Here is an 11,754-nt window from a genome sequence, read left to right as displayed (position 1 = left end):
TTTATTTTTTTGTTATTTTTGAATTGGAATCCTGAAAAGTAACATTTTAATTTAATTTCAAATGCATTTAGTTTAAAATACGTATGTTAACTTTATGAACTTAAATACAAATACATTGGACATAAAAAAGACAATAGAATGTTAATACTAGTCATTCAGCTACTAATATAGACTGAAGTAATCATAACAGCTGAAATCAATAATATAATCACTATTCTGATATTAACCTGTGGGCCGCATTAAGTGAAGGTGGGGGCCGCATGTGGCCCCCGGGCCGCCAGTTGCCCAGTTATGCCCTAATCTCACAGAAAATATGCCTTAAATATTACTTAATAATAAGTACATTATTTTTTAAGGCAATTCAAATAAATATGACCCTAATCCACTGGTTCCCAAACTTTTTGGGTTGTGATCTAAAAGAGAAATTTGATGTCTTCCCCAGGACCCAAACCAGTGAAAATAGCATATCTACAAGCTCCAGGGGTCATCAACATGTCCGTACACGTCCGTGGCAAGACATGTCTATGTCTGTGTCTTGAAAAATAAATCTTCATTATAATGTAGAAACACATAAAAATGAGTTTGAATAACTTTGGTGACTCGTAAAGTAACATGCTCATTACATGAGTTGCAGGAGATTTTTAGTAGGCCTATTGCACATGGTACCTGCACACACTATTCCATCAGGTGAAGACAACAAGACTAAGCTAAAGGGAATGAATAGGTAGCCTCGGAAACCCAGGCTTTTGTTTTTGTTACAAAAATGAATAGGTGCCTCAATTCTGTGAAAATAGCTAAATGTGCTTGATCTACAAGTTGGATTTTTATTATCACATCATGTTGTGACTTTCGAAAACCTGGAGACTGGGAAATTATCCACTGTATACTGGCAGGTGGCAGTCCTGAGACAGGCATTAGGGCACGGCCCCACCGCACTTTTATTTTACCTCTGGGCCGGAATCTGCCAATGCTTTGTCAATGTAAATGTGTGGATTCATGGTCTTGCGCATTTTTTCCAAGAATCCACGCATTTGCATTGACAAAGCATTGGCAGATTCCGGCCCAGAGGTAAAATAAAAGTGCGGTGGGAGCGCGCCCTTAAATGTGGCATGGTCCAAGTATATTCCATGTTTGGGATTTCAATAATTCACAACTATAATAACACTCCACAATCATAATCCATGGAAACCCTCCACATCACACTAGAACCTCCTCCAACCTAAAAGTTAGCTTACCTCTGGTCAAAGTTAGGTCCCTTCACATTAAACTATTGAGACACTGCATTCAATAAAAAATCCTGGCATGCCCTTCATTAATCACTCATCATGTGCATATCTTTTTTGTCTCTCAAGTTTCCTTGTTCCAGTGTTCCATTGGCATTTTATCCTTTACGTTTCCATGAGAAGCATTTAACATGTAATTATTATATGTCTAATAAATCAAATCAAGTGTCTTTTTCCATTGTTACATGTGCATGCCTTGGACGTTCTCATCAACAGAGGATACCTGATCACCTTAATGGAATCCACCTTTGCAGCTAAGTGGCCCTTTTGAGGTTGAAGCACTGTCTGTACTGATGAGACTCAATTATTATTATCCAAAATAATTAGGATTTAATTTAATGTGTTGGTGGTTAAGTGGCTCAGTAGTTAATGCAGACATACTATTGTTTTAAAATGTGCAGCACATTGGAAAAGACCCTATGACACATTAGTAGTCCATTAGTATACATTTAGGGCTAGGCCACAGTTTTTTTGTTAAGATGGTTATTTTGTCCGTGGCAAAAATTAAATATTAATGAAAATGTCCATCACAAGCTGCCATGGTGATGACCCCTGACAAGATCGTTGTGAGCTTGTAGATCTGCTGTTTTCACTACTTCTAAAGTGTTTATAATGTATTTTTTAATGGAATTGAGATTTCTTTCAAAGAATGATTGTGAAAATAAAAAATAAATTGAAAATATTTTGAAATACATATATTTTTTAAATAAGTAAAAAAAGGATATTTACTTGCGAGTCGCGACCCATAAAAATGGGTCTGAGACCCACTGTTTGGGAACTACTGCATTAACCCTTTTCTGTACTTTTACTTTACTCCACTACATCTCAGAGGCAAATATTGTACTTTTTTCTCCACTACAATTATTTGAAAACTTTAGATGATTTGTTCATTTTTGTTCATTAACTACTTCAGCCCTATTTTATACTTAGGCTATTTGAAAATAGCAGATCTACAAGCTCACAACGTGTTGCGATGCGACTGCTATTTTCAAACATTTTAGTACTTTTACTTTTGGTACTTTAAGTATCTTTTGATGCCAAGTTATTGCCAACAATACTTTTGTACTTTTATTCAAGTAACATTTTGAACAAAGGCCTTTAACTTGTAACAGAGTGCTTCCACATTGTGGTATTGATACTTTTATCTAAGTAAAATATCTGAGTACTTCTCCCACCACTGTGTGTGTGTGTGTGTGTGTGTGTGTGTGTGTGTGTGTGTGTGTGTGTGTGTGTGTGTGTGTGTGTGTGTGTGTGTGTGTGTGTGTGTGTGTGTGTACACACTATAAAACAAAGTGTCAGAACATTAATATTTATCTATAATGTCTAGTTTGTCAACCTGGGGATGTTTACAACTAAATGATATATTTATAAAAGTCAATAACGACACAAAACAACATCCTGCATGGGGACTTGTTTCCATTGTGGTCCTATGTATTCAGTTCATCACCATGGCAAAATAATAACACCAAAATACATGTCATAAACACATACAAAACCAGTGGTGTAAAGTAACTAAATACATTTACTCAATACTGTACTTCAGTACAATTTTCAGGTTATGTCTATAATACTTTGACTTCTATTCCACTACATCTCAGAGGCAAATATTGTACTTTTACTCCATTACAATTATTTGAAAACTTTAGTTACTAGTTACTTTGCAGATATAAAGTATTACATTATAAAACATACATTAACCACTTCAGCCCTATTTTATACCTATCCTATTTGAAAACAGCTGATCTACAAGTTCACAACGCGTCGCATCACGTTGTGAGCTTGTAGATCTGCTATTTTCAAACATTTTAATACTTTTACTTTTGGTACTTTAAGTACATTTTGATACGAATACTTTTGTGCTTTTACTCAAGTACATTTTGAATTCCGGACTTTTACTTGTAATGGAGTACTTCTGCATTGCATTATTGATACTTTTACTTAAGTAAAACATTTGAGTACTTTTTCCACCGCTGTACAAAACACTTTACACAGAGAAAAAGGAAAATGTTGTCAGAGAATGACTCCACCGTAGGCTAAGCTTTACCACTTTACATTGTGTATTAGAAAATAGTAGATCTCCAATTTCACAACACGTCACATCGTGACACGTTGTGTCGTGACATCGTGACACGTTGTGTTGTGGCCCCTGAAGAATGGTACACAATGTTTTCAAATTGGGGTGTGGGGGGGTCAAGCTCTCTTCCTCCAACTCTTACGGGTCCATTTGGTTCCATGTGTACACTCTCAGAGTTACAGACCTGTAAGGGTCCATTTGGTTCCATGTGTACACTCTCAGAGTTACAGACCTGTAAGGGTCCATTTGGTTCCATGTGTACACTCTCAGAGTTACAGACCTGTAAGGGTCCATTTGGTTCTTGAATATCTGCTGGGGACACATCTGGAACCCCCTCAAGGACCCCTGGGGGTCCCTGAACCCCACATTGAGAACCACTGGTTCAAACAAGCAGAAACAGTGGACTTTACAGTAGATGTTATCTTGGAGATGGGTCTGTAATTGTTGTGGTCGTTAAGGTCTAGGACAGCTGTTTAAAATAGAGGCTGAATGGTGGCATGTTTAAAACTGGAAATCTGTTCATTATGGCCAGAATGAGGAGTCAGATGGTGACATAAACATCCTTGAAAAGACATGATGGAATAGTGTCAGAGGGACAATATGTGGGTTTTAATTGAGAACCCACCTCAGACAGATAGATCAGAAATGCTGCAGACAGCTAGCTGAATCATAACTGGGAGGTGAGATGACAGATGAGTGATCTTATATTCATAATTTGGTCATTGAAAAACTTCTCATGTCTGTTGTTGGGTTGATAGAGCAGGTGAGGTAGTCAGCTGATGTACAGTAATGCATAATAAGTACTGCTTAAGAAATGTTCCACATATTTTATACATACTCAGGTTACCAAGTAGATGTCTTGTAGTTAATTTCTGAACATATCAATACAACATCTCATCCACCATGACTGTCCTCTCCTTCCTCCTCTCTCACATGTTATCACTCCTACACTTCCTCTTCGTCCAACTCTGAACAATGTTTTTGTCTCTCCTCCAACACCCCAGATGACAACACAAGTGTTGTCATCTCTCTGATCTTCCCTTCCTCCAACATTCCGTGTTTCTCCTCAACCTGAATCTTTGGAGGAGAATAATTGAATGTTGTTGCTCTTTTTAAAATAGTCCAGATACACCTCCTCCAACACTGAGTGTCTCTTCTCTAACTCTTCTCTCTGTGTTGTCATCTCTCTGTTCTTCTCTTCCTCTAACATCCTGTGTCCCTTCTCTAGCTCTTCTCTCAGTGTTGTCATCTCTCTGTTCTTCTCTTCCTCTAACATCCTGTGTCTCTTATCTAGCTCTTCTCTCTGTGTTGTCATCTCTCTGTTCTTCTCCTCCAGTTGTCTGTGAAACTCTCTCTGCATCTCTGTTTTTGAGATCATGATGCTTCGTTGCATCTCAGGCAGGACAACCTTCATCAGGTTTCTCTCTGCTTCTACTCTGGCCTCTCTTTCATAGATGTCTCTCATCTTCTCTATTTCCTGTCTGTGTCTCTCCATCTCCTCTTTTCTCTCAACTTCCCTCATCCGCACTTGTTCTAGCTTTCTTTTCTTCTCTTCATCTCTCTCCTCAGTCAGCTGTTTCTCCAGTCCTTGGACGGATACCTCTATGTTACTCAAAGAGTCCTTGAGGTCCTTCTCAAACCTCTCCCTCATCTCCCTCATCTCCTGCTCCTCCATGTGTCTGTGTCCTCTCTCCTCATTGTCCTTGTGAATCTTTTTCTTCATCTCTCTGACCTGGGCCTCTGCCTGGGCCTCTGCCTCCAGGTAGATCTTAGTGCTGTAGAAGCTCTCTGTGTTTCCTTTCACCATGTCATCTATCTTCTCGAGCAGCTGTGAAACCTGACCATCATGGCTGCTGTCCTTAATGTTGAGGAGGTGACATCTGTTCCCACATTTATCTACAAGCTGCTGATGTTCCTGACTGCCTGCTTTAACTAATTCCTGAACACTCTGGTCTCTCTCACTGTCCTCATGGATATAGATGACAATGCTATGGCCCCAACAGCTCTCTCCAAACACCTCCTGCATCTTCTCCATCATCCCTCTCACCTCTCCTTCAGAAGTCTCTGCTGGTAGGACCAGGAGGAAGGCATGAGGACCAGGAGCAGACAGATTGAGACAGGGCCTCAGATCCTGCCTCATCTCCTCCAGAGAACGTCCAGAGAAGACTGTAGCATCCACCAGCACCAGCCGTCTCCCACAGACCTCCCTGTTTCTCCTCCTACTCAGGTCAGAGGAGCTGGTCTCAGCACCAAAGTCCTCCTTGCCCAGGATGATGTTTCCTGCTGCGCTCCTCTCAGCTCCACTCCTCCCCAGTAGCACCAGTCTCAGCTCTGAAACACAAGACAATGGAAAAGGCTATAACATTGGAACACAGATGTACACAATACTGAGCTGGGTCACTTCAGTTAAACCAAGTGATCTTATAAAGTATTATGTGAATATTTAGCTTATTTAAGGTCCTGAGAGTCACACAAGGTCATCATATGAACCTTAAAACATCTGTAGACAATTAAGACAGATGCCAGAGTCTCTTAGCTCTCTCAAGGTTATATATTCCTTCTAATTGGCGATGTTCAAACCTTTAGGATGACACTTACATTTGATTCAGACAAGTCCTTCATCCACACATTTCAATGATTAGATGGTGTCATGTAATGATAGTTTGAGAATATTGCACACTTTTATATGTGGAAGCTTTTAGCAGACAAACCAAACGAGGTTCATGTGTTCATAAAATAGAATTCAGAAGAAAAAAAAGATTACATTCTTCTGTGGAATATTTAGTATTAGTTGTGGCAGTGATTTATAGAGGTATAAAGCCTTTGAACCTCCCGAAAAACAAACGGTAGAGTCCCAGTTTTGCTATGATAGCAAATAAATAATGCATAAATAAATACACAGAAAACACCATATTTTCTCCCTGACAACCAACCAATAAAACCCACAGCATATCCATCCACTGCAGTCAACCGACTGTCCCCTTGGGCTGTAGGATCTAAACTATGTTCTCTGGAAGATGGGATCCAGAAACACAAGGCAGGCACTTGCCCACAACAAAGAAAGCATGTGCTCGTATTTCAATCATTAAAAAGTCTAAGTAAAATAATAAAGACTAAGGGTATGCTTCATACATTGTATCCCTCCCCCCAGCTGACAAACTTGACAGCAGTGTGATAGTCTAGTGAAAATAGATGACATTTTCTACACACATCTCTGACCAAAAGCTTTTGAAGCTACACATGCAGAGTCTCATATTGGTAAGTCTTTGTTCTGAAGACCCCACACCTCAAAAGTTAATATATCTGGGTGGCACTACCAAGTAAAACCTAAGCGCCACAGTTACATTAAGTCAAACTTAATGTAACTGTGGCGCTTTGCACGAGAGAGAGAGAGAGAGAGAGAGAGAGAGAGAGAGAGAGAGAGAGAGAGAGACGTATCACCTGAGGTTAACTTCAGCAGTTCACTAAGGTGAGGGTCCAGCTGATGAAGGATGTCAATCATTTTTAAACACGCCTTGTTTCCCTTTTTCCACACCATGTCGATGAGTTGCCGTGCTTTGTCTGCTCTGACTCTTTCAGCTCTGACTGACTCCATTTCTTCATAAGTGATAACTGTCTTATCCAGAAGTCCGTCCAGTAGAGAATTCAGGACGGGATCTGTGACTCTTTGAATAAACTCTCTCCTCGCACACTTCAGCTTCTTCTCTGCTGGTTTGTCTTCCTGGGTCTTTATCTCTGTCAGACTTGGTTGAGCTGTGGAAGCACCTTGAAGACAAGATGGAGGATTACATTCATTATTATTATTAGATAACGATGATATCTCGATACACAATATCTGCGATAATCAATGTATTGCAAGAAATATGTGTAAAGCTGGACACATTAAAGTTCTAAGCATGAAAGAAAAAGGTTTTATGTAAAGCTGGGCACTGACAGTGCTTTCTTAATAATAAAATATTGATATTTGCCGTCAGTGTATAGATATGCTATTATCATATTACCAATAAGCATACAAAATTCCATTATGATTTGAGTTTTTAGCATATTTTAAGGTTGTGCCATTAAGTTGAATCAACATAATTAGAGGTATAATTAGAAGTATCAGGATGACAACATGTTTAAACAGTAACATGGACTCACTGTGTGGAGGTGAGTCCATCGATCTGTCTGGAAGAGTGGAGTCAGTGTTCTGGTCATCCTCTGTAACATCATAAACGGTCTCTATTGACAATATAGACAAAGGAAGGGAATACAGGACAGGTAGATGAACTCATCGTAGTTTTGTACTGTTTTAAATACATTTTTAACATCCAGGAGGATTTTTGTTTATTTTTCTCCCAGTTTAGTTGGTATGCCAATTCCAAATGTCCCCTACACATGTCTACTTAATTACTACACAAAGTGTACTTACTTACTACACAATGTGTACTTACTACACATGTATAGTCCCTGTCACTGCTGACCGCTACAGTAAGTCATGTAGGAGTGTGTAGACAACCATCTCCTCTGATTCACATGAAGTCAGCAGCTGCATCTTTTCACCGACAGTGAGGAGTTTCAAAGGGAGGATGTAATGCATTATGGAGGAACACTATTATCTCTCTACTGCCCTGACATCATCCATTAAAGGACGTGAATCACTGGTTTATTTAAAACTGTCCTGAAGAAGCATCTATCAGAAAACTACAAAAGGAGTTAGATATTAATTCCCGTTGAAATGAGGGGTCATACACTGCCACAGTTTTATATTTTTCTCCTCTGTAAATATAGCTATTTGTATATTCTATGCTCTGTTGATGAATTGAATACATACAGTAGGACCACAACGTAAACAAGTCCCTAGGACATCTTTGTGTTATCCTTTTAGCCAAAATGTTTTACTGTACAATCTGTGCTGTTTACATTTCTTGATTCATAATATTCAATATTCAATCAATCAATTTATAATTTTGAGCTGTTGTGTTTTTATGCAGTGGAGCTTCTCAATTTAATATTTTCACATGTATCTACAGTGCATCAAAGTGACAAATAAAGTGAATCTGAATGTGACTAATGTGTAAAACACAGATACTGACCAGTCTGTAGAGCTGATGCATTCCTCAGGGTCTCTAATTCAGTCTTCAGATCATATATCTGCTGAGCTGTAATGACAGGATGAAGATAGATTTACATGTTGATAAACATCATCATCTATCTAGACAGACTGAGTTTTTAATGATCCTCTTCTCACCGAGCGCTGTGTATTCTTGCTTCATCGTCTTCAGTTCTTCATGGCTGCTCTGCAGTTCTCTCTCTTTGTCTTTCATTTGTCGGTTCAGATCATCCAGTTTTCTCTCTTTGTCAACAACAAAGGTACAAGTTATGTGTAAGTTCTGACAAACCAGAGCCATAACAAACGTCTAGTGAAACTTTAAGTACAAGTTTAATATGTGTGGAGGATTCTGTTCTGTCTTTATCCAACACTCACTCAACAACAAACATTTGTTTTTTTCTTTACATCAATACATTTCATTTATTTCATTTCATTGGCTTATGTATAGGCAGAGGTGGGTAGAGTAGCCAAAAACTGTACACAAGTAAAAGTTTTGTTACTTTAAAATAATGAGTAAAGTAAAAGTAGTCATCCAAGTAAGAAAGGAAGGAAGCGTCTACTGTCTGATTTGTTTAAATAATCAGAATGTAATTGAAACGTCTGAAATATGAAATTGTACATGCTTGCCCAATAGAAATGTTACACTCTAAAAATAATTGGTGCTTCAGCGGTTCTTTGGGATGGTTGGTGCTACAAAGCACCTCAGTGTTCATTATTGGTTATTTAGGATGGTTAAGGTGCTTTATACACTAACACCAAACACTTCTCCTATGATTACCAGGCCAAAGAACCACTTTAGGTGTTATACAGCACCATTTGTTTTAGAGTGAGTATAAAAAGTGGAAAGTAGAATCTCACCAGCATGACTTTTATCACTGATGACATCATTCCACTCCTTCTTCATCTTCTTCAGCTCTTCATCTTTCTGCTCCACTTGTCTGGCCTTTTCTGTCACTAGTTTATCACTTTCCTTCAATAGTTGGTCTTTCTCCTCTAGTTTCTGGTCTCTCTGTCTACAGTAAACATAACAACAAGGATACAAGGTTATCGAATGGTTTAAGTCAGCGGTTCCCAGACCTTTTTGGCCGTGCAACCCGTTACCTCCCGACCTGGCTGACGCACCCCCCCACACGGAAAGGAAATATATGAAAATGTATTTTTATATATGGAACATATATGTTTATCATATATGTGTGACATATTATTCAAAATTGGCCGCCTGCCTATATGTCTCTACATATATGTACATATAAAGTATATATCCATATATGTGGACATATATAAGGTATATATTGAGACATATATTTCCTCTATCACCACATATATGCACATATATGAACCTGAATATGGCATATATGCAGCACATATTCTGCATATACTAAAATAACACCACCATTAGCCTTTTCTTGTCACGCACAGACATAGAGGGCGCTCGCGCACCACAGTTTGGGAATCCCTGTTTAAGTAAATGAGGGTGTTAAAAACACAACAAAACATTCCCCTACCCTTTCCCCTCCCACTTCGGGTCCCTCCCACTTCACCATAAAGCACTATATTGTGATAGTAATCATTGCTATAGAGTGTTTGTTCAGTAACAGATGTCTCCCCGTCTCTCCAGCTCTTTAATAAACAGAAAATACATTTTTCGGTAGGTGTCAAAATCTCAGCCAATCAGGAGAAAGTACCCATTTTTAAGCTTAATTTGTATAGTGTTCCATTTCCAATTTTGTCTGCTCATTTCTTAGTGTCATCACTTCCAATTTCACTTGTTTAATCTATATCCTGATTGAGTTCTCTATCCTGATTGGATAAAATTGGAAATTTAACTGAAACTGAAACGAAAATGCATTTTCTGTTTTATAAAGAGCTGGAGAGACAAGGAGACTCCTTTTACTGAACAAACACTCTATAGCAATGAGTACTATCAGAATATAGAGGTAACACTTATTTTAACCAAAGAAAATCACTTACCCTACCTTTAAGCAATGATATGAAATATAATAACATTCTTAGTGAATATGCATTAAAAAGTACTTAATGTGTGCAGTGGGAAATGTTTGCCTGTTTCTTGTACCTTTTGTCTGACCAGAAGTAGGGATGAGCCAAGCATTCCTTCACTGTAGGTCTTTTCTCTGGGTCTTCATTGATCATCCTCTCGATGAGATCCTTGGCAACCTCATCCTGAACATGGTCCAGGTTGTACTTTCCATCCAGAATGTTGCCTTCACATCTAGCGCCTTTGCCAAACGGATGGTGTCCTCCAGACAGGATGTAATATAACAACATCCCAGCCACCTTTAGAATGAACATTTAGTGACAGTACAGTATATGTTGTTCTCATTGATTAAATTGTTCAAAATAAGAACAAACCTGGATGTCAGTGCTGCATTTATATGGTGTATCATCACCGTCTAAGGTCTCCTTCGCCCTCCAGCCTTTTGATCCAGCTCCTCTCTTTGTGATACAGTAAGTGTCGTTTGTCCTCTGGGCAACCGTATGCTTATTCCAAAATCACCCAGTATTGCCCTCCCTCCAATATCTGCAGGGCAAATGGGATAGTTAAATATAATAAAACAAAAGGGTTTTAGATTAATATAAATAAATTCAGCAAATGGTGCATAACATTTCTGACAATATCTGCTTGTTTAATTTGTCTTCTGTAGCTTACCAATCAAGACATTCTGGGGCTTGATGTCCCGGTGGATAATTGGAGGATCCTGACAGTGGAGTAACTTTAAGCTTAAAAGAACCTGCTCTGCAAGCTGCTTTCTGTTCAGTTCAGAATCTGATGTATTATTTTTCACATTGTATATGTGTTCTTCCAGTGTGTATTCACATAACTGCAGAACAAGGTATCCAAATTCCTTATCCTCTACAAAGTCCACATATCGTACAATTGAAGGATCATCAAGCTCTGGAAGATGTAAAATGTCTTTCTCGTTCTCCAGCACCTCACCACACATGATTTTTGGCATTCTCTTCACTGCAACTTCAGTGCCGTCATCTCTTAACCCCAAGAACACCTGTGCATATGCTCCGCTTCCTATAAGGAATTCATCATCTGTCCGAAACACTAGACTACCAACTACCCAAACATTGTAGTCGTTCGCAAGTTTCTTTAACTTTTCACTCCACCTTTCACTGACTCTGTGCCATTTTCGTGCTGGTGGTAGTGGTGACGGATCCATATTTTGCTTCAGAATAGCTGTGGGGAGACACAAATGGGAGCTCAATACATCTGTTTGGATTACATTTTTATTAAGCCCCGGAGTGGCCATATATTAAATAAAATAATGTACTGAGGC

The 11,754-nt window shown here is 38.8% G+C and overlaps 1 protein-coding gene across 1 annotated transcript in view; it reads right to left on the bottom strand.

Moving 5' to 3' along the window:
* The window catches only part of LOC308086392 (uncharacterized protein), a gene marked incomplete at its 3' end in the record, with an annotated part of 143,345 nt that extends 132,485 nt beyond the window's left edge, over positions 1 to 10,860 (bottom strand). The window contains exons 1-7 of the mRNA XM_080429912.1: positions 10,820 to 10,860; positions 10,524 to 10,744; positions 9,308 to 9,462; positions 8,588 to 8,692; positions 8,433 to 8,498; positions 7,498 to 7,578; positions 6,799 to 7,122 (exon numbers count right to left, since the gene is read on the bottom strand). Coding sequence (XP_080286038.1) covers positions 6,799 to 7,122; positions 7,498 to 7,578; positions 8,433 to 8,498; positions 8,588 to 8,692; positions 9,308 to 9,462; positions 10,524 to 10,735 — 943 coding nt within the window. The 5' untranslated portion in view covers positions 10,736 to 10,744; positions 10,820 to 10,860. The remainder of the gene's footprint in view (positions 1 to 6,798; positions 7,123 to 7,497; positions 7,579 to 8,432; positions 8,499 to 8,587; positions 8,693 to 9,307; positions 9,463 to 10,523; positions 10,745 to 10,819) is intronic.
* Positions 10,861 to 11,754: the final 894 nt, after the last annotated feature.

This window comes from Gymnoscopelus braueri (assembly GCF_963280865.1).
Source record: "Gymnoscopelus braueri genome assembly, chromosome: 6".
NCBI lineage: Eukaryota > Metazoa > Chordata > Actinopteri > Myctophiformes > Myctophidae > Gymnoscopelus > Gymnoscopelus braueri.
The sequence above is the reverse complement of the archived record's forward strand: the minus strand, read 5'-3'. Positions and strand labels throughout refer to the sequence as shown.